At 33.8% G+C, this 24,570-nt stretch overlaps 1 protein-coding gene across 1 annotated transcript in view; it reads right to left on the reverse strand.

The window, feature by feature from the left end:
• The window catches only part of LOC108288041 (MAM domain-containing glycosylphosphatidylinositol anchor protein 2-like), a 735,245-nt gene that overhangs the window by 87,622 nt on the left and 623,053 nt on the right, over positions 1-24,570 (reverse strand). Inside the window, exon 8 of the mRNA XM_017506819.2 lies at positions 1,482-1,775. Within this exon, the coding sequence (XP_017362308.1) occupies positions 1,482-1,775 (294 nt within the window). The remainder of the gene's footprint in view (positions 1-1,481; positions 1,776-24,570) is intronic.

Genomic DNA, 24,570 nt, shown 5'->3' on the forward strand with positions numbered 1-24,570 from the left:
TTTTTAGAAAATGAGAAGCAGTTTCTCTTTCTTCTCTTTTTTTTTTCTGAAACTTGTTTTCACATGATCCTCATGCCCATAAACATACTGTCATGAGGACAGAGGCCAGTGAGAAAAAAGCAATTTTAAACTGCCAAATGCAACTTGACTTCTAAAACCTACCTTATTTGGAGGGAAAAAAAAAACAAACTCATAATCAGTTAGAAATCAGCCAAGTCATTTAGCCTTTGTTTGCAAAAATCAGTTTACATATTTATAGGACAAACAGCAAATCTGGAATCTGAGATTCTATAGATGAGGGGTAGGGAATAGTTAAGCAGCACCCAGAACCCTGTCTCTCACCCTACACTCATATCTCATGTATAAATACATTTGTAGCTAAATAGTCCCACACATATTTTCATATTTTAATTATTCACCCAAATATAAAATAGTCAATTCATTCTGCCAACAACTTTAAGTCTAATATAAAAATAGACATTTTTGGATTAAATTCTATTTTCAATTTCCTGAGTTAAAAATAGGCAAAAATGACACTTTTACTGAAGTGCATGGTTTCACCTAATTCATCTGTTTAATGAAAACTTTATACCATATACTTAACAAATAGTATATCAATTAGAATTTACAGTAGCCCTATTAGAGACTGAATAGATTGTGTTTAGTTTTCTTCTCTTTCAGCAATGTCTTTACCATTGGGCAGTCCAGTTACCAGGGTATTCTGTAATAACCCAACAATAGTAACACTGGTACATTTTTACTGACCCCTAAGTATGTGGATTTTGATATTTTTTAATGCAGAAAGCAAATATAAACTCCTTAATAGCTACAGTTTTAATCAGTACCATAACTAATTTCAGTAAAAAAGTAGTTAAAGTGTATCTTATTCAATTCTCAGTAAAACAATTATATGCTATGATAAATTCGGCAAAAATTCAGCACCTTAGACTTCCCTGAATTATCAGTATATTACTAGATAATTATGTAATTCCCTGTTACAACTTCAGGTATGCAAACATAGCATTTCAATGATTAGAGCTCCATAATTTAAGCAAAGAGATGCTTGAAATAGGTAGATAATTTGGGGAAAGGACATGCAATTGCCTGAAGTAAAAACATGGACTGTGAAAACAAATGTGTAACAACCTGAATTAGCAATTACGTCAAGTCTCCACTTTGCTTATTGCATATGGACAGTTTCTCACCATTAGGTTTGTTGATTCTTTGGCATTAACCAACCAGTAACACCATCATAATTATTACACACACACACACACACACACACACACCCCTCTATTAGTGTGCATAAGCTCATGTAAAAAGCAGATTTAGGGTAAATTATACTTTAAATTGGGTAGCATTAATGTAGAAATCGTTTTCCTAATCCAATTCCAAAAATCACCTCATTTGACTGGTGGAATAATGGTAACTCTTCTTCCCTCTTCCCCACACGGAAATGCACAAAAAGGGAATTTACTTACACTGAACGATGAGCTGCACCAAGGCCTCCCTTGGTTTCACGTTAAATCCATTGTATTGGCTGGTCTGACATCTGTACATTCCTGACATTTCCCTAGATACGTTCACAATCCTCAGGGTTCCATCGTAACTCTCCATTTGCATTGATCCATCAGGCATTGCAACTTCTTTATCCGCTCTAGACCAAAGGATGATTGGTTTAGGTTTGCCAGTTACTTGACATTGCAGTTCTATTGTGTCTCCTTCTCTGGTGACCAATGGTGATTTTTCCTGTGGAACAGTCAGATTGGGTGGAACTTGAAATGGGAAAAAGAAAATTTTTCAAGGTTAGTATAAACTGGTAGAGCATATTCAGATACAGAAAATCATAAGGAAACAATTTCTGCTGGTTGAAGAAATGTGACAATTCAGATGACCAAAAACCTTGGGAATAAATGGAACATACTCTCACTTAAAATCATGTTTAATTATTTTCACTGTATATTTTTAACTCAGGACTTCAAACATCAGCAAAATAATTAAGGCAGTGAATTGAAAAGTGAGTGGTCAACATAAGAATAATCTTCTCAGTGACCTGTCATTATTAGTCATTAACTGGGGCTTTAACATCTGCATTTCATAGAAGAGTAGCATTCAGCTGTGTTGACTTAGTAGTCACAATAAGTGCAAGTAGTCAGAAAGGGAAAAAGAGAGACCTCTGATAAAAAATCAGTTTTGACTGGTTTAAAAACTTGCCAAATTGCTAAGATTTAGGGTTTGTTTCTCCCCAGTGGGAGTGAAATCGAGCAATGTGACAATCCATTCTATTCTCCTTTTTTGGACATTTTTTTGTGAATTTGAATTTCTTATTATTTCACTTCAAAATATTTTGAAGTCATTGTAAATAGCTTGCCATAATGTTGCCAATATTTCTACAAAATACTAAATAACTCTACAAAATACATTTCAAGAATTATAATTTTTCTCAAGTAAAGCTAATTTCTGATTTACAGAGAATATTTATAAGAAAGTTTGATTTTACTGTAACTTACTTTATTGTGCTGAAATATATTTATGTTAGGATTTAGTGAAAAGTACTAAGTTGTATGAGGGAAGTACTATACAATGATTTTTCTTATAAACATTATGACTAGTTCCATTGGAGGATTCTTATTTCTTATACAATTGTATATGAATTCAAATGCATTTGTGCAGTAGAACATCTATCAAAAAAGCACAAGCTAAATAGAATGCTGTAAATACAAATAACCAGAAACATGAATAATTCTATCCTTCTGATAAATGTTATATATTCCCTTTGGAAGCAGTACTGCACATGAATGAAAAGTGAAAGGTTTTATTCTTCCTTTTAGTTTTATTATGCCCCAGTGCCCAGGTACAAAACTAAACATAATTACATTTAAAATTATTTTTCAACTAATTTTGAAATGTCGTTTCCCTTATTATATATAGAACAAATAAATTCAAGTTCAAAGTGATATGAGAATTATCTTCCTAATCAGATATCTTCAATTCACTTTTTCATTTAATTCTTTCGCTTACTTACTGTTAAAAAACTGATTACATAATGCATAACTTCTTAGAATTAAAATAATAGGAAATACTAACCACCATCATTCTGAAGTAGATACACTCATCCTAGAAAGTGACATTAACAAAATATATGTTTAAAATGGCTGCAGTTTAAAAACCTAAATGGCTAATTTGTTCTTGCATAAAGAAACAAAAAATTTTGTCAAAGTATTTGTTCTTTTTGAAGTGAACGATGCAATTAAAATCTAAGTAGCATCATGTAACAATAAGATTGGAATGGAACTATGATACTTATCACCCTCCATGAGAAAGGATGAAGAATTACCTCAGCACTTACTATGTGACAGGCACAATTAGGGATTTCATGTTTTAGTCTAAATCCCCTTGATAATCATGAGGGCCAAATATTTAATATTAAAATATAACAACTGAGGCCGGGCGCGGTGGCTCAAGCCTGTAATCCCAGCACTTCGGGAGGCTGAGGCGGGTGGATCACGAGGTCAAGAGATCGAGACCATCCTGGTCAACACGGTGAAACCCCGTCTCTACTAAAACTACAAAAAATTAGCTGGGCATGGTGGCGCGTGCCTGTAATCCCAGCTACTCAGGAGGCTGAGGCAGGAGAATTGCCTGAACCCAGGAGGCGGAGGTTGCGGTGAGCCGAGATCGCGCCATTGCACTCCAGCCTGGGTAACAAGAGCGAAACTCCGTCTCAAAAAAAAAAAAAAATATATATATATATATATATATAACAACTGAGAATATTGACAATAAGAGATAATAAATACTTCAATTTGAACAGAATACAAACAAAAATAATTTATAGCAGGTAGCCAATGTAAAGACATGAATACTGAAGGAGGCTCAATAAAATGGTATCTGGAATTAATAACTTTTGAGTGTTAGCACTAGACTCCTCTTTTTCTGCTCATGACAAATTGGACAAAAATCCCTGCGTGTCACTTGGTCACTGTTTCAGGGACAATATAAAAGAGTCGAGATGAATGTGAGGGAGTATATAAGAAATATTTTGTAAATAATCTTTTATTTTTTCAATTATCATTGTTATCACAGTGGATAAGGCCAACATCTATATTCCTTAAATAACTGTATCAATTATCCATCTATATCTGAATATTTTTCATGTATATCAAAACTACTTATTACATATACCAACTTCAAAATAAATATTCAAATTTTGATAAATCTGTGTAAAATAAATGAAAAAAGTTTTAACTTTGAAGACTAATAGAGTGTTATTACTTGAAATATTCAATCCATATCTGTTCCAGAAACAGGCTACATGACCTCAGCCAACCACAACCACTGTCTGTATTAATTTTATTTTCAGTTATTGTTTTGAGATGGAGACTTGCTCTGTTGCCCAGGCTGGGGTGCAGTGGCAGGATCTCAGCTCAGTGCAACCTCTGCCTCCCGGGTTCAAAAGATTGTTCTCCCTTAGCCTCCTGGGTACCTGGGATTACAGGTGCGTACCACCATACTCAGCTAACTTTTTCATATTGTTAGCAGAGAAGGTTTCACCATGTTGGCCAGGCTGGTCTCAAACTCCCAACAATAGGGGATCCAACCTCCTCAGACTCCCAAAGTGCTTGGATTCCAGGCATGAACCACCGTGCCCAGGCTTGTCATTTCTAAAACGAAGAGTTTGTACTTTATTTGTCCCAACGTTACTGATGTTCTGATTATAAGAATGAATAGTAAAAAGTTAAAAAGAGAAGGGTGTCAAAAGATAGAGTTTATTTCCTAACTTAATAGAATGGATATTTAAAGATCTTTTTACATTAGAGCATTCAAATTACAATAGATTATTGACTAGCTATATTTTTTAAATGTTGCCATGCTAAATAGTTCACATATCCCTTTTAAAATTTATGTTACTCATGTATTTAAATTTTCCTCCCTGCCAAATTAAAGTTACAGAAATATAAACCTCAATTTTAATCTTGATAACATAAAAATTGATTTTCAGATAAATTATCTCAGGTTTTAGAAAATACCAAAACCTAGCTAGAAGATTAATATCTATCTCTTCCTAGGCCAAGCGCAGTGGCTCACACCTGTAATCTCAGAACTTCAGGAGGCCAAAGCAGACATATCACGAGGTAAGGAGATCAAGTGCATCCTGGCCAACATAGTGAAATTTCATCTCTACGAAAAAAAAATTGCTGTGCATGGGTAGCTTGCACCTGTAGTCTAAGCTACTCAGGAGGCTGAGGCAGGAGAATAGTTTGAACCCGGGAGGCGGGGGTTGCAGTGAGTTGAGATGAAGCCACTGCACTCCAGGCGACAGAGTGAGACTCCATCTCAAAAACAAAAATAAGATTTTAAATCAGGTTCAATCTTTCCCCTAAAAGTCTCTTGGCCAAAAAGACTGTATAATTTCTCAAAGCTGTTATATGCTTCTCTATCTTTCTGTCCTCACTAAATTTTCTATCCGTAATAATTACTCAACTCTCTTGTTTTTTTATAAATTTTTCTGTTTAGAGATCTCATTTGTTCTCAGAGACTTCTCTCTGTTTTATGTGTTAACAAATTACAACTTTATTCCAATGGCTCATGATTGCAGCCTCTCTTTATATTCCAAAAGCTTTTCAAACCTCCAAACCTAAGCACTATTTTATCCCTTGACTTGGTTAATAGTTAATTTCAATGGATTCCATCTGCTAATTGAAAACCATACAGTGTTGTTTCACCATTTCCTCTCGTCCACCATTTCAAAACAGCAATCAAAGTTATTTTTTTTTTTTACTTGAAACTATGTTTCACATCTGCCTATTTCTTGTCCTGGCCATAGGCAGCTTTCTCAGAAGTCATCATTTTATCTTCTTGTGACAGCATCCTAAGTGGCCTCTCTGTCACTAGCCTCATTCTTCCAGGCTTTCTGCTACCCTGTCTAAGCTTTATCATCATAAACAGTTTTGTTCGTGTCAGCATAAAGATGACAAACCTCAGTGAGAGTGCTCGACACAACATTGCTTTAATTTAAAAAACCTGAAAACAGCCTAATGGAGTTGTTAAATAAGTCATAAAACAGGTGAACAACAGAATATGACACGGTCTTTTTAAATGATGATGCAATAGGCCTATATTTATTAAGGCATTTATATTGTTAAGCGAGAAAAGCATGTTGGCAAGTAGTATAAATAGCTATGACTACTATTATTCAGTCTGTAAAACATGTTACTGTACAGCATAGACAGCTGCATCTAATTATATAAGTAGACATTAGCTGCTTTTGTCACTCACATACAAACACACACACAAAAGTAACTGTGAGATGATGAATATGTTAGCTTACTTAACTATAGTAACCATTTTACTATCCGTATGTATCCTGTAATATCATGTTGTAATCCTCTAATGTATACAATAAAAATTTTTTAAAATGCCAATGAATGTTAATAGGAAGCTTCTTGAAGGGTAGACTATACATACTCTGTCATCATACTGTTACCAGCCAGCACACCATCTCTCACATACAGAAACACAGTACAAAATTTTACACCTAACGTATACATAAAGTAGCAAGGTAATTGGGCATTAATTCGGGGAAGAGGAGACTTCCATGGGAAAAGCCTAGAGGAAAAGAAATTCTAGAAACAGCTGCACCAAAACACGAAAAGTGGTTCTAAGTGTGGGATTACTGATAAATTTTTATTTTCTTTAATTCACTTTTTTTTTTTTTACTATTTAAACAATATACTTAATGCCCATGAACATATTACAGAGCCCAAGAAGCCCAGAGAAATTTAAAATATTAATTCAATCTATTTCCCAAAACTTATTCATTGAAAACTTCACATTTTAGTAACATAAATGTATCACTCTGGAAGTGATGTTCTGAAAACATAGACTGAGAAATGCTCTTCTGAAATCAACTCCTGTTAACACTCTTAGTGAAGCTTCACCAACTAGTTAACCTCTGCGCCCTTCAACAAGCTGTTCTTTTCCATGTTCAGAGTGTCTGGCTCTTGCTGTCTTCTAGCACCCCCTGTCTGTCCCATGTGTTGAAACTCAGTTCAAATGTTATTTCTTTTGTGACACCAGGCTGACCTGGTTACTTATACTTTGCCACTGCGCACTACATTGTACATTTTACTCATTTAACCTGTCCTTGTGACTTTGTCCTGTATTCTCTTCTATGTTTATATCCCTGACCAGGCAGCTCCTTAAGGGCACAGAGTCTTAATCTGCCTCCAAAGCCTAGTATCTTGCTTTCCTGCTGGGCACAGATAAAACAGTTGTTAAATAATTGAGAAAGAAAGAAAGGCAGAGCCGAAAATGATGATGGGAACATAGGAAAATAAAAAGCTATCAAAATAATAGATAATAAACATAAGAGATACAAATCATGCATATTTTGGAAAAAATATGATAAATAATAAAATATAGTAATTCTATAATTAGTAGCCCATATAAGCAGCGTAATCTTATGCAAAAATATATTGTTAGAATATATTTCTGATGCAGATCTTGAAATGTGTGGGTGTGTGAAAAGTTAAGGAAGTCAAGAAAAGATTCTTCCAGGTTTCTTTTTTCTTTCATTTAAATATTTGAACAGGTAAGTTATGAATTACTTTGAAATTTAATTTTATCATTTAGTTTTTAGGTCTTTAATCAAATTATTTCTTAAAAAATATTGTCTCATGCTGAAAACATATAAAATTTAGCATAATTATTTGAAATTTCTACACCTTGTGAGTTCCACATTCATTCAATGTACCTGCTAGGAAAAGTCACTCCTAATAAAAATGCAGATACATTCTCTAACATATAGTCTATACACAGCCCTTGATATTTTTTTTTTGCCTGAAATGCTACTGTAGGAGATGTTATAATCAGAAAAACTTGGAAAACATGGTATAACACCAAAGTTTCTCATTCTAAATGTAAATAAATAGACAAACAATTTGAACAAATTGCTTTTTGTCAACTTTTCCACTGATCACAGACCGTAAAATAAAGTAAGTATGGAAAAAGAAAATATTTTCATTTCTCCATTGGGATGGCAGCTGAGAAAGTTTAGTCTTTACTTAGAAAATGACTTTAAAATTGCAGAAGTTTCGTTCATTTGAACTATGCGAAAAAAATATCACGTCTGAAACCAAGAAATTTGACTGTGCTTTTCATGGAATTATTGGTTTCAAATATATTACTGTAGTAAACTTTAATAGCAGATATTGAAACAAAAGCTATTATTTCTTTCAATATAAGAATCATAAGAAGCTCAGTAATAGAATTTTCTTCTGAAAGAGAATCAGACTCATATTTTCAAGAATCCTAAAATAACCATGGCACTAACTGAATTACACCTGAATTTTGGAGGGAAGTACTTTATAAAAGATACGTATGTTCTAGAGTAGAATGCATAATCTATATTTAACATATAAATAAAAACTTCACAGATACTGAATTTAGGAAAGTTACCCATAGAGAACAGATTTCAATAATTCTTATTCTGATCAGATATAAACAAATGTAAAAAAAAAGAAAAACTAAAGCAGTAAATTTGTAGATGCAAATAATCCCAATGAACCAAATTGTGTGTGTGTGTGTGTCTGTGTGTGTGTGTGTGTATGTGTGTGCGCGCACGCACGTGCGCCAACAGATGGGTTAAAAATAGTTGCTATAAACTTGATGAGTTTCATCTTTGGTGATCTAATTGAGACTCCAAGGTAAGCAACAACTTTATTTCAGAGCACAATTTTAAAGGAAAGATATTCTATCATACTTAAGTGCTGTTTCAGTGTTTATGTCAGCAGTCCTCCCCATCTCTTCTTTGCCAGCACATTTACAGATTGGCTCCATAAGCATGGGACATGCACATGGATATACTTAGATTTTGAGGTTTTGAGAAGTTGCAAAGTAGTTTTACATAGAAGCAAAGAACTAAATAATTTGCGATTGCAAAAACTGTCAATGGCACATCAATTATGCTAGCTCACAATAGGATAAGTAAAATAAGCCTCTGGTTAACTGAAATTGTCAGTATGCTTGTTTTAACTCCACTCATTTCTTCTCCATTCAAGAAAGTATATTCGGTGTAAGTGAGAATAATGCCAGGACTGTAATCTGTATTTTAAAACTTCCGAACAATATTTGAAATATTCTAATTATCATATACCTCACAGCTGATGTGAACACACCACTAAAATTTAGAAGAGTTGCTTTAAAATGTAAAATTTATAAGAACGTCAATTTTCAGTGGTCACTGGAAAGCATTCATATAATTATACAAGGCAAATTTGCAAATTTCATTCAATTTAAAAATAATTCTGTTCCAAGTCTGAATAATACCTTGTAAACTATTATGCCTGACCCATTTCTAGTATAATTATAACTGTGTGTCAATTTTTAAAATACAGTAGGGTGTGCTTGAGATGTTCAGGGTGACCAAAAAAAAAAATCCAATGTGCTAGACATTCTTCACTTATTAATGAACCTACTGGTATTTGCTTCCTTTGGAGATCATGATTGATGAAAGGTAGCTAAACTAAAGCTCATTTCTTATTAAAGGAATAAAGTTTGCTATTGGATACTTACTAGAGATAATTCCTAGTATATACAAATGTGAAGTTAACATGGTGATTATATAATATAAAGCACCTAATTTTTGTGCGTGTGTGGTGGTTGTTTGAAAATATGCAAAACTTCCCTGAGCCATAGGATAATATAATGTTATATTGTTACACTTCCTTCTGGGTTGTTGTATTTCCCCTTATAAATGAATACTAAGATATGATTGACTAATGTCTCTTCTTCAGCTAATAAAGTATTATTTACTATTTCTGAATTCATCTTTCTTAAAAATCATGTCACCATATTATTTAAATATCTACAGTAGTTTCCGATTTTCCAGAACAGAAGGTCTAAATCCCACTGCTTGTATTCCATTTTATTTGTCAAACCTTAGTAAGCCACAGTGCTTCTGTGAAAAGCTCTCTATTCAGTTGAGGCTGGGCTTTTCAACTGCTTAACATACTGACGTATTCCCAATTCCTCACCTTCCTTCCTTGTCTTCAGGAATGAGTCTGACGACCCATCCAATGATTGTTACATTCCTTAAGGTCCAATTTAAGTTTCCTGTTCTATTTAGTCTTTCCTGATTTCTGCATCTTTTATTCATCTTCTATGTCTCTGAATTAGAGCATGTCCAATTTATTCTATATGGCATAACAAAATGTGCACTTACATATGTAATTAAAGTGTTCTGATGTCATCATCAGGGTTTTCCTATTTCTTCGGTAGCTGCCACATCATGTAACATTTTGAAGTTTTTTTTTTTTTTTTTTTTAGTTTTTTTTTTAATTTTTTTTTTTTTTTTTTTGAGGTGTTTAATAAGTTCTTGATTGATGGATGGAGCACCAATCAAGGTTACTAAGCAACCAAAGTAAGAAAGCCATTGATGAATAATCAGCACTTGATTATCCAAGGCTTAATTATAAAGCATATAAATTTCAATATCATTTTTCATATATGATCTCTTTTCTATTCTTAATTTTAAACATCCACCAAAAAACTAGATTTTTATAATGTTAGCACTTCTACTAGATTTTGATTTTGATACAGTAATTTCTAAGGAGGTAGAAGTAATACACTAAAATAGTGGAAGCACTTGGTAACCTTGGGTAATCTGTCCATTCCATGACTTTCTTCAATCAGCAGTAAAGGAAAGGCTAGTTGGCTCTTCGATAGAATGTCCATGTGGATCTATATTCTAAGACTTGTATTACTTGCAGTCCTGTGTGTAAATCTTATATGAAACATGCAGTTATTTATAAATATGTCTTCACAACAGATGGTATGTCTACCATTTTTGTCCATAATATGAATAAGCATAATACATCTCTTATCACACTCTGTAAATAAAAACTGCCTTTTTCCACACTGACAAACAATTTTAAGCACCACACCCACAGTAAATCAGAAGATGCTAACAAAACAGGATTGACAATGTTTACAAATCTAGCAACAGAACAGAAAGCAAGCCCATATTAAAAACAAACGAGGTTAAAATACCACAGCATGTGCATTTGGAAGTTCTAAGGGGAAATGCCCATGCAAACACACACATGCACAATGCTTATTTTTGAAAGAAATGGGGAAATCTTATTAGAATGGCATTGTTAAATATTTGAAACGTATGGAGAGAACTAGGTTCCTGGAGGGTAGCAACTCTAAAAGCTTTGGTATTCGAGATGGAGCCCATGCAGTGCCATTCAATCAGGAAAACAGCTTTGGCAGGCACCAGTTGTGGCTGTTCCAACTTCCCTCACCCAGCAGGTGTTGCTATGGCATAAGAATAGTCTCTGAGGGATTCAAGGGAACACAAAGTGTAAGATGAAAGGACAAATAGAAAATCTTTCTCTGCGTGGCGTTCATATTTTCCTTGCTACTCAAGCTACAAGACCAGCTGCAAATAAACACAGGTTCTATTCTTGCTGCCTCACAAACAGGTAAGTGAAGGGGACTTCAGCTGAAGTTGCTAAGGTAGTATTTGGTTAAGATTTCAAGTATCTTGAATTGTTATGATTTCCATATAATTTGGTTTTCTAACTTGAGCTTATATTAAAATATTTTTTAGAATAAAACAAATCTCTTATGAGAATGTCCCAACCTCTTCGGGAAAAACTATAAAAGCATATTCTTTATTTTTTTTAACTTCCCTTCTCTGACTTTTATATGTTTCTCATACACTAATATACATAAAGAAATAATGGTCCCTGATTAAGTATGTAAAGTCTTATTTGCAGAAAACTTTTTTTTTCCTGAAACAACTAAGTAAACAGGAGCAAGATATTTCAGCTTGTTAAAGATTCAAATCAAGTCAAAATTTTAGTAAGCAACAAATATGTATTAGATTGAGAATGTTGGAAGGAATAGGGAGTATGTAAAAGAAACACTTGACTTTTTTGCTACAATAAGAGAGGAGGACCAGGTACGGTGGCTCATGCCTGTAATCCCACCACTTGGGAAGGCTAAGGCAGGTGCATCACCTGAGGTCAGGAGCTTGAGACTATCCTGGTAAACGTGGTGAAACTCCATCTTTACTAAAAACATCGAAATTAGCCCAACGTGGTGGTGGGCACCTGTACTCACAGCTACTTTGGAGGCTGAGGCAGGAAAATCACTAAAACCTGGGAGGCAGAGGTTGCAGTGAGCCAAGANGTAAAGAAAAGAAAGGTGGTATGGTAAGATGCAAAACATCAAGTAAAGTGCTGAGACATTTATTTACTAAGAAACGATTAGGCCATTTGATGAAGAACTAGTCAACTTATAAACATTTCTGAGAACTAGAAACCAATTCCTCAAATTAACTCTCTTAATCAAGATTTAGTTCACGTTTGTTATTTTTTAAGTAATGCAGAGTAAATCTAGAAAACTATAGTTATTCATGTATAAGCAGTCAATAAAGAATTTTAACATTAAAAGTTGAATGCTGCACTCCAAACAGTTTATTATACAAACTACAATAGGCAGGAGAGAGTCCTATAGCTAAAAAGCCAAGTAAGATTTCCAAATTCCTATAGTTCTTATAGTTCATAACATATTTGCACCCTTGCCTACTTGCCCTTAAAAACACATTTAAGTACATGTATACAAAAGCATTATCCTTTAAGCTAACAGCACTCTGGGAGTAACAAAAGCAGAGCCACATATATTACAATTTGTACCCAGTGTTAGAGATAAAACCAATGTATTTTAAATACACATTTTTTATCCCCTTCGATAGACAAATACACCTAGGACTAAGGGCGAGACTAGTAATAAATTTGGCTCATTATCTTCAAGAATTACACTATGTATTATGAAAATATATCTTTCCATTTATATGTCATAAGAATTACACTTCACAAGAAGTAAGACTTCCTGTAACCGGTAATTTCTAACAATTATTTCCAAATCAGAGGATGTTTTTAAATAAATTTGGAGAGCTTGAAAGACTTGTAAATATGTAAGATTAAAAGTTTGACTTGGGCTCAGGTTCTAATCCACATACTGGCCACGTAACCTTGGCAAACGGATGTCTTAGTTTTAGTTTTCTTATCTGCAAATTAAGCTGATTCAAAGAAGAATTTAATAAGTAATGATAAAATGGAACAATATTCACTGAAGTGTCCTCTAAACACTTTGAATTTTGTCAAATATTAGTAAAGAGCAAGGCTCAGGTCTGGCTGCCTAGATTCAGTTCCTAGCTCTAGCATCTACTAGCTGGGTGACCTCGGGAAAATTGGCTAGCCTGTACCTTTCAGTTTACACTAAGTGAGCATAACTGTAACTACTTCACATTTTTAACACTTATAACCTTAATAAGCCAAGGTATAGCATAAACACTCACTATATTATTATGTTAGTTATGTTTTATTAGCACTGTACTTTGAATAGTATCAATAACCATACTTTATTATTATGTATACATTTCTAGAGGGCATAGATTTTGTTTTATTCATACTTATGATGTCTCAAGTACTGAGCATAGGTATATACAGGGTCAAACAAAGGTTTATATAATTAAAATATATAAATATATTTATACATATAAAAATAAATTTCATTGCCATTGTCTGTTATCCAGGGGACATATATGCATTTTAAATAAGGATACTATTTGAAGAAAATGACATTTTAGGAAAGACAGGAATAAACCTTTTCTAATCTGAATAGTCAGGGGCATTTCCCAAAAGCCATCCAAGGAAAGAAGATTGCATTTGTCTCCCATTAGACATAATAATATTATCTATTTGTTTGGTTATTATAACAAAATGGCTCATAATACAGATATCTCAGCTCTCATGGCATTTGTATAAAATAATGAGTTTTGGACATCCCTATATACATCTACTCCTTCCTTACAAGGATAACAAAATGTCAGTGCTGTCCATTTTTACAAAGGTCAAGTTGTTGCCATGAAAACCAGGGACTAGTAAATTATAAGGAGCTGTCTGATCATGTTAATTATGTTATTGATTTCTGGTGGATAAAGGAATTCTAAATTAAAAGGAAGATAAGCTATAAATTATATATCAAAGGCATTTTATGAAAGCATTGAAAAGAAAGATGCCTTAAAGTAATTCACAATTTATTTTACATTGTAGAGCAACTGTTGCTCGCAGTGGTAAACTCTACAATGCAGAAGGTCCAGAAAAAAATCAAATTTTTATTACTTCTGCAATAAAAAAGGCCATTTGTCTCCTTGTAGAACCCAGGTGACACTGTTAGCCCTCTTATAAATGATCACTCTGGACAATGCCTGTTTTACAAATTCCCTAATTACACCACTGATTGTATACCACTGAATATGCCTTATCCAGTGGAAACAGACACGACTGCCACCTTGATAAACATTTTGACATAAAACGAAGCTGGCTCTCTCATTCTTTGTCAAAAGCAAAATCAAACAACCAGTGAACACAATCTTCCGTCAATGGATCAGGGTCACAGGTTCTTTAGAGCAAATGAGGTTTAATTAACAGATAATTTAAAAAGAAGTAGAGTGTTTTCTTATAGCTGCATGAAGCCCTTATTAACAAATATTCTACTGAGGCATTATTGCATTTTGTAAACCATTCTGCTAGTCTATACAAGTATATAGAAGTCTACAATAAACATATGGACCTAATTTTAAAACCGCATAAAGACTTATATAATGTGATTAATTGGAATGATAGACAACTAATTCTGTGCTAATATGTGAGTGTGAATAGAGTTTAATACAATTTTTAAAATATCCTTTTACATTGCATTTCATTCCAAAGAACAGACATTTCTGTTTAAATGTCAAACTACATCTGTTTTGTTTACAAGTATTATTTAGATAGCTTTGGTAAAAGCGAACTACTTATGTTTCATTCATAGTGGACTGTCATTCATGGTAAATGCATTTTAGACACAGACATTTAAACTGCTTGTTATTTTATTATTTCTACTTCACATATTTAAATTACCAGCATACAGATAGAATTCTTCCTTGATATTCATGGGACATGGAGATGGAGGTGGGGGAGGTACTGGTTCCAGACCACCTCAGATGCCAAAATCTGTAGATTTTCAAATCCCTCATACAAAATGGTACAGTACTTGCATAAAACCTATCTCATCTCCCTACACATTTTAAATAATCTGTTGATTACTTATAATATATAATGCAATGTAAATGCTATTTAATAGTTGTTAAACTATATGAGTTTTTATTTGCGTAAGTTTTATTGTTGTATTTAAATTTTTTTCTTCTCAATACTTTTTTATAATTTCGACTTTTATTTTAGATTCAAGGGGCACATACGCAGTTTTGTTACATGGGTGTATTGGGTGATTCCCACCTTTGGGGTAGGAATAATTCTGTCACAAAGTGAGCAGTTCAAGATTAGCTGAATTCATGGATGTAGAAACTCTATATATGGAGATCTGACTGTATTTCCTTTTATATTCTGCATAGAATCTTCTCATTTCACATATTTTTGGTCTAGTCATTATTGCTAACAGAATATCTATAAAATTTGGGGAATTCTGATTTCTTTACCCATAATATACTCGGAGAGGAGTCTACTGACCTCAACTCTTCCCCTCCCCTGCAAATCATCGTTCTGCAACCTTTTCTAAAGCTTTCAGTCCTGATTCTTAGTGTTCTCTTGGGCTAAATTTCACCCAACAGAACTTTCCAGGCTCCAATTCCCTAGTCTAAGAGGTCAGAAGGCAGACACAATGTGATTTGAGGTTTCTAAAAAGGAGTCCCTCACCAAAAACACATTTCTCGCATGTATCTCCAGAGCCTAAAATCTCATTACTTGAGCCCATTCCATTGAAAGACTGTGTGTTCTGTGTAAAGAATTCAGGTTCTTCATCCAGAATTGACCTATGTTCAACATTTTGTGTCACTACTTAGTAACCATGATGTCTATAAAAGTCAGGCCTAAGCTTTCTACAGTTTAAGCTTCTCATCTGTAAAATGAATATAATCACAATGTCTGCTTTAAATGGTGTCCTAAGGAGTCAATGAAATACCAACTGTAAAGTATTTAACCCAGCAACTAGATTATAATAAGCACTCCACACACCTTCGTTTTTCTGTGTGTTTGTAACTTACTTTGAAATATTTCAACGTACAGTAACACTTTGTATCTTAAATTGGATGTTGACACTTGTGTTCACTAAACTGCATGCTTTCAATTTATGCACGTTTCTGTGTTTCTGTTATACTGCAGTAAGAGTTCAAAAAATAATTTACCATTAACAACGTACTCTTCATTTTTGTGCTGTAAGTTTTATTGTATATTCCAGGGATGCTATTGATATTAAAATTATGCTACTCATGATAATGCACTCCGGTTGCAGCTAGATAGCAATTTAGAAAGCCAAACCATGGGTCCTGTATTTTCAGGCAGCTAGGAGAAGACAAGTATCACATTGAGCTGAACTAAAGAAATTTTAACATAGAATGATGTTGAATATGATATTCCATGATGAAATAATGCTATTAAAGACACTTGCATTGGCTGGAATAAATAAGATCTCTCCCAACTTCTGCAAGCCGGATATGGGACTGACAAGCAGAACCTAACATCCTGACACTCTTTGGAGTGGCATCCTTGGAATATGGCTCTGACAATCTTGTGCCCCACGATCAACAGAATATGTAGACACTTGTTCCAACTAGAATGTTACCTGAATCACCTCTAGAATATTGCAACACCTGTCTATAATGACCATTTCTTGCAAGGCCTTTGTCAAAGGGGTACAACTGAATATTTGAATTACCTGAGATAATAAAGGGAAATATTCATTTAATCTAAGATTTTAATGCATGCTGCAAACTTTCACACTGGATTTGAAATCTGAGATTTCAAGCTCAAGTCAGGATAAAGCTTTAGGAAATGAACACAGTATCTATACTTCTAGGCCCTATTTCCTTCTCTGTAAAATGAAAGGCACTAGGTCAACAGCAAACCCTCAGTATTTTAAATCTATGCCAATAATTAAGACATTTAGGGATCTTTTAAAATTGTTTTATGAAACAAATATGTGGGGATCTGCACAGTAATCTTTTCTTTTTTAAAATTAACAATAGATATTTAGAACACACAACATATTCCATAAAGGTACCATCAAAACCCAAATTCAATGATTTTCTAAATTTTTGTAATCCCTTTCTAAGCCTCACTGCTATCTAACAATGTTGAATTAAAAATTAAAAGATTATGAAAATGAATTAGGTTCTCCTAAAACTAAAAATATATTTATCGGCAAGCAGATTTGAGGGGTGAAGTTCTTTGTACTAATCATAGTTCTACTTTTGATTTGGAACCCTTCAAAGAAAGAGCTGCAAGACATTCTGAACTGTAAAATGAAACTTAAACATGCCACATACAAATTAAATCACTTTAATAACTGTTCTCTCTGTTGCTAGGAGGTGTAGAGCTCTAGAGCTTTAACTACCACATAGAAGAAAAGGGTGATGAAGCTGTTGGCCTATTGATCCAATCACCATAAATATTTCTATTTATTTTTCTTTTTGCCAGTTGTGAATGGCAGGTTGGGAGTGTCATTCGTAAACATAAAAATCTGAAGTGTGATCATAACTACATTAGCAGTGAACATATCATTTCCTATACCTCTATCTTCTCCTCTAGTAAAAAATGTTACAGTTGGTCTTGGTATTATAGCCTTAAAATAATACGTTGTAATTTACATTCCATTCTTAACTATAAATCTGATAGAGGCATTTATTCTTTATCAGTGAATGGAGATATTTGTCACAAGTGTTTTCTTTTTAAACTCAATAATTACTATTATCATTTTAAATGCAAATTTTAAAACTAAAAAATGATTTTCAGTCCTCACTGGGTTGAAGAATTCTATATCCAGTCATTTAAAATTCAAATAGTTTCTATGTCCCCATCGCTTGCATTAGAAAAGAATGAAGGGTATAGGAAGCATAAATTGGGTATACTTTCTTATTTCTCATTGATTTGCTCTTATTTTCATATCACCTGAGAATTTGAAAATGTATTTAATTTTATCAAATGAAGAAAGTCCCCAACACATGGGACAGTAATTAGACAAAAGCTAATTAACTATCACTGTTAAACTATAATTTGTAGAGTCAAATCTTTGTTCTGATAATTGGGGAAAAAAATTGAAATGTTTTCAGATGATAATTGGAGGGAAATTATAAATCCAATGTTCTTTCCATAGTAATACAGATTCAATTTTATATAAAACATTTTAATAGAAAAACATATTTACTGAATGAGTATAGGAAATAGAATACTTCCCATTTTTATATTTATGTCCCTCAAAATATAATAAAATATTGATATAACTTATGCTTCTGAAATCAACTTGCAACTAACGATGTCTTAAATAGTCCTTTTCAGTCCTTTAAATGGTATTCTTGAAAAGAGGATTCATATAATTGTCACCTTCTATAAGTGTCTATAATGCAACCTGTGGCTTAAGAAGATGCCACATAATCTGAGGAGAGATGTTATTCATACCAAAATGCTCTTTTAAACTCACCTCTTATCTTGACCTTCCCCTTTTCTTATCTCCTCTCTTCCTCTTACTTCTCTGTCTCACTCTGTCTCTGTTTCATACTTTCTCACTCTTTCCATATTGAATCCCTTCACTTAAAGGAAAATAAGAGCTCACTTCCATTATCAAAATCCGTTCATCAATATTATGGTTTCTGGGACAAATATAATCATTCACATCTTTTTCATGTGGAAGAAGTGAAGGCTGTGAAGATGCTCTAAGTACAAACAGGTTTTCACTAGGTGGATATTCTATTTTTCTACACATATTAGGGAGCTTATTTTCCTTGATTTCCACTGATCACTCATTCTCATTTGCTTCAGTTTCTTCTTTTTTCCATCATCTCCTTGGACAGTTTTTAGCTTTGCTTCTTATTCTCATATTGGGTGAGCTCATCTGTTTCAAATTAATGCAATTACTTGTAAAGTCTATGTTTTAGTTTTGACCTTTTCCTGATCATCAGAACTGATTTTCTAATTGCTCACCAGAAACATGAGGGATGTTTCACCATCCCTACAGCTACAACTAATCTCAAACCACTTTGCTCTCTCAAACCCTTCTCAAGAACATAAATCCTTTGACATTACAATATTCTAAATGACCAAGGCATAACATTTTGGGATCATAGAAGCATAACAACATATTTAAAAGGGATGGAAGAATTCATCTAAGCCAATGGTTTTCAACTATGAGTATTTAATACTCCTAGTGTGTGTATGTGTATGTATATATAAATGGGAATCAGAATCCTTTGTCCAAATATAATCTTACGTATAAGTCCTATGTATACAAGAGAAACATATTTTGCTCTGACTGATGTTGGAAAGGGAAGAAATGAGTAAAATTCTCTGTTGCTATTTCCCTTCTCTCTGCAGTTAAAAAGCACTTGCAAATATTCCAAAAGATTTTTTTGTTCCCATTGAAACACTATTTGGAAATCAGTTCCCCAGCTGATCCCATTATTCTATAGATGAAAAGTTTTGAGGCTCAGCCAGACCAAGGTCATAAAGCTGCTAGGAAATAAATTTGGGCCTGGACTATGCACTACATTAATCTGCCTGATGTCAATCAGCCTCTTTTTTAAATTGCCCTTAGAACATTGGTCATTGACTTAACTGTCCCTTAATGAGAGAGGTTGTGAGTAATCCCCAGCACCCTATCTGATTCCTGTGTAGCCGTCCACCTGAATAAGTGGTACCCTTTACACACACAACCCAATCTGCAGAATTTTTCTTATGCTCCCTTTCATTTATTCTATTTCCTCAAACTTGCCCTTGTAAATATTCCAAACCTGTGAAGAGATAAGAAATCTAACATGCAAAGAAGTGAACTGACTTCTCAGATGTTGTTCCTGAGTCTCAAAGCATTTTTTTAAGCTTTCTGTATCTTTTCCTGTTACTGAGCCACTATTCATAAAATATTACTTGTCCCCATTGCCCAACTTTTTTTTTTTTCCAACAGGGTCTCACTCTGTCACCCAGGCAATTTTGCTCTTAACAAAAGTGTTTTGCCTCTCTGTTACATTATCTCCAAATAATTTACTGAATACTGGGTCACAATGCAAATGTAGTCTGTTTGGGAAACAGAAAAAGCTGTCTTTGTCTCACTGTTAAGCCTTAAGAACGTCTTTTGAAACTCTTTTATTTCTCCACCTCCATTTCTCTAATTGTCTCTTTCTGAATTCTGCAGATTCGCCAACTGAATAGGTCCCCAAAGGACAAATCAGATCATAATGCTCCCTGATAAATGCTTTGGTCATTCTTGATTGTGTGAAAGTGAGCTAATAAGATCTAATGAGATCCATTTCCTTCTGAGATCTAGTGTCTCATTCTTAACCCAGCTCAGATGCTACCTGCTCTATGGAACTCTTGCTGACCAGGTGAAATAACATTATCCTCTGTGCTTCCCTATAACTTTTATGGTTTATTGAAGCAAATGCTAGATTATATCTGTTAATAAGATTTTGCCTCGATCTTTATAAAATGTATTATTAATGTCTGTATAGACAAGTAACAGTTATATGTGAGTTTAATTTTCTAGTAAGCCCATGAGGTTCAGCTTTGTTATTATTTTATTTCTGAATTAATAGGATATCAACAGTGTAGGTTTGAGGTCAATGCATTATAGCCTGTGGGCAAAATATGGTTACCACCTGTTTTTGTAAATAAAGTATTATTGGAACACAGCTGTGCCTATTCATTTATTGCCAATGGCAGCTTGCCCATTATCATAGCAGAGTGGAATAGTTGTGACAGAAACCATATGGCCAGGAAACGCTGAAAATATTTACTGTACCGCCCTTTACAAAAAGTTTGCCAGCCTCTGATGTCCATTATTAATTGAGAGGTCATGGACTGTACTTCACAATTTTGGATTCAAGAAAAGAAATTAATGTTTCTCTATCCAGTAACTCACATGCTAATTACATGTAGCTTCCTTAGATCAAAGGTTTGTGAGGGTATTTTATGTTTTAGTCTTATGACTTCTACTTACATAAAATAACCTATTCCTTGCTATAGCCACCTATAGAACTTCAGTTTTAAACTGTGGTATTCCTTCAGTTTCTATTTCTCCTTAACTGGAAAAGGACAAGGAAGCAAATCCAGTTAAGTGGACTTAGTCATTTCTTTTCTGTTGCCCTCCTGCTTATTAACTGTTCTTTCTCATGTACTATAGTCCTGTGTTGTCAACAACTCTCATTTTGCAGATGTGAATACTTGTACAGACACTGGTTAAAATAATTATAATAACTAGATGGGTGGCACAAAACTAAAATTTGGGAAATATTTTCTCAGTTGGTCACCACTGTGCACCTATGCTTACATTTCAGCATCTCGTTTAAACCTCTAAATTTGGCTCCACTTTCTGTCTATAAAATAGAGTACATGTACGCTAACAAGGTAGAAAAAAATCATCAAAATCTGTATTGAGTCTTCTGCTATATCTGCCCACCAGATGTCTCATCATGGGAATTCCACAGATCGGCAGTCTCACTGTTTAGGTTTTCGAGGTTGAGTATACTAAAAACCTACAAGTTTGTCAAGTCACGCAAAGAAATAAATGCAAGTTAATAAGCGTCTAAGGATGCTACCATGGAATAATACCAGAAAAAGCAATGAAATAACTTGCAAAAATGCCACTGAACATTAAGGCTACTGCTGTATAATGATTATATTTTTGCAAATGAATGCAATCAAGTGACAATAATTAAAAATTTGATTTTAAGTTTTGCCAAAATTTTAGGCTACAATTCACATGGATTTTTCAGCAAGTATGTGAAGAGTTTTATTGTATAAAATTGAATTATAGCAGATAAAGTTTCAGTATATTTAATTTTTTAATTGAAACAATTTTAAGTCACCTGCACTTTAGCCAGATAAAATATAGCTTCAGGAATAAAAAAAACTGTAAAATGTAATAAACCAATATAATTTGCTTATATTCATGTCAACAAATATCAATCCTACAGTAAAAATAAGAATTATCACTTTAATATTCCTGGGGCTTTCTTCATCCTACATATTCTGCCAAATATGTCCTCCTTCCACTGCCACTAGCACAATGCTACTTTTGTCAACATTTAACTCAAATGTCATTTCTCTGCTAAAGTTTCTTACACCCCCATGAACAAAAAATTCACAAGTTCTACAGAAGTACAATCAAACTTTAAGCATAGTGTGCATCCACTATGTGCTGCCTAGTTTCTATGTAATCTGTCTTGACGATTTAGATGGTAAGCACCTTAAGGGAAAGGCCCATTTGTACTATCACCATATAACACAGAGTGTGTATGTAGCAATAACACAGAAAATAAATCTAAAAAAACCCACTAATTTCAAATTAAAGAAAAAAAAAAGAAACAACCACAAATACTCCCAAGGAAACAATTTGCATGTTTAAAGAATTAGGAGAAAAAAAGTATCTAATATTCAATTAATGTGAAAGTCAGACAACCTATAATTATAGTTTTTATTATTCAATCAACTTCAAACTCCAAAATACATGAGGCCTCTTTTTATTTTCCTTTCCTTTCCTCCTTTCTGTTCTCCTCTCCTCTCATCTCTTCCTTTCTTTTCTTTTTTGAGATAGAGTCTTGGTCTGTCTCCCAGGCTGAAGTGTAGTGGTGCCATGATAGCTCACTGCAGCCTCAAACTCCTGGCCTCAATGATCTTCCTGAGTCGGCCTCCTAGAGTGCTCAGATTACAGGTTTAACAGCCCTAAACTGTCTTCTAAAATCAAATCATTGTCTTTAAAATATATAAATAATTCTGTAAACTAAAATTTACTTCCCTGTAATATTTTATATTTCAATTTTAAAAATCACCAAAAACGTATGTTGAAATGTGGCTCTGTCATTTAAGAAAAATGATTTTCTGTCTTAGGTAAAAATGCCTTGTGGTATACCTTAGCCTTAAAAAACATCACTATATGTCTCTTAAAACACAGTAACATTCACATTGAATGATGAAGAATTAAAGAGAGGAAAAACTAACAACACAGTAACAATTGAGATTCAGTGTAAGATTTTTGTATGAACTCTAAAATGCCCTACATCTAACGTGAAGAAAATGCTTAGTACATAAGTAAACTACTGACCATTTGGTCAACGCTCAATTTCCTATAATAGAAATAATATAACTAGTAAAACCAAGAATCTAACAGATCACCACATATATATTTATGTCTTAGTTGTTGCTTTCTTTTCTTTGACTCAGCCAATTTGTGTGAATTTCCTTAGTATCCTCCAGAGTTCATAAAATTGATATAGTCCAATATTTCCCTTCATGCTATAGCTTATTCATTTTCATCGTTCAAACTATATCCTAGAATACATCTATTTTCATATTAAGGCACTTTAGTCTTCAATAACGTTGAGATAAAAATCATTTTTAATGATGTCAGTTGAATGATGCAATCTCAGATTTATAGAACTTTATATTGCATTCTAGTATTCTACTCTATGGTAAGCAAATTGGAACATCAAAGGCCAGTTTCAGCATAAAGACAAAATACATAATCCTCTTCACTAACTCATTCTTTAGGTTAAGCATCATCTCCTGGGCCATCCAGCCTCAAGAGCCTGCCATCTGTGTAACCACACTTAGAAGAGCCCCAAATTTTCTTTAATGCTCTGATGTTGCCACAGTGAATTCATTAATTTTTGAACAAGGGGCATGCATTTTTATGTACACTGGACACCACATATTGAGGAGCTGCTCCTGTCTTTGGGAGTGATAAAACTTTAAGTCACTATAAATTTGTCCATCAAATAACTTTAAGTCAGTAGGGAATTTCAACAAGGACAGTAAGAGGCACAGCAAATGTTTGTATTATAGAGACAATGGGAAAAAAGAAAATCTAAAATAAAAGATGTATGCATAAATTAGCCATTTTGTTAGCTAATAATTATCTGTTGAGTACCTTCTATGTGCCATGCATTGTTTCGGTCACTGAGATTATAGCAATGTTACAGACAAAGTCTCAGGCTTTGTGAAATTTCCACTCTGGAGAAACCACATCTATCTGTAGTAAGCAGGGCCTTTCCAGAGGTAGTGTTTTGCAAGAAAACCATATATTTATTTTATCCCTAATATTGTTACTTTTGGTAGCCAGGCAAATTATTGATAGTTAAGAAAATTTAACAATTACAACCAATCTCATTACTAATGTTGAATTTTCCCTAAAGGATTGTTGGAAATTTCATAAATCAATGTTAGTCACCTTAACTATTTTGTCATTTGTAACACATAGTTTCAAACAGGCAATATAACTAGCACTTTGGAAGACTCAGGTGGGCGGATCACAAGGTCAAGAGATTGAGACCATCCTGGCTAACATGGTGAAACCCCATCTCTAGCAAAAACACAATTAGCTGGGTGTGGTGGTGTACGCCTGTAGTCCCAGCTACTTGGGAGGCTGAACCTGGGAGAAGGAGGTTGCAGTGACCCAAGATCACGCCACTGCACTCCAGTCTGGTGACAGAGCAAGACTCTGTCTTAAAAAAAA

The sequence above is a fragment of the Cebus imitator genome, unplaced genomic scaffold, assembly GCF_001604975.1.
Source record: "Cebus imitator isolate Cc_AM_T3 unplaced genomic scaffold, Cebus_imitator-1.0 Scaffold361, whole genome shotgun sequence".
NCBI lineage: Eukaryota > Metazoa > Chordata > Mammalia > Primates > Cebidae > Cebus > Cebus imitator.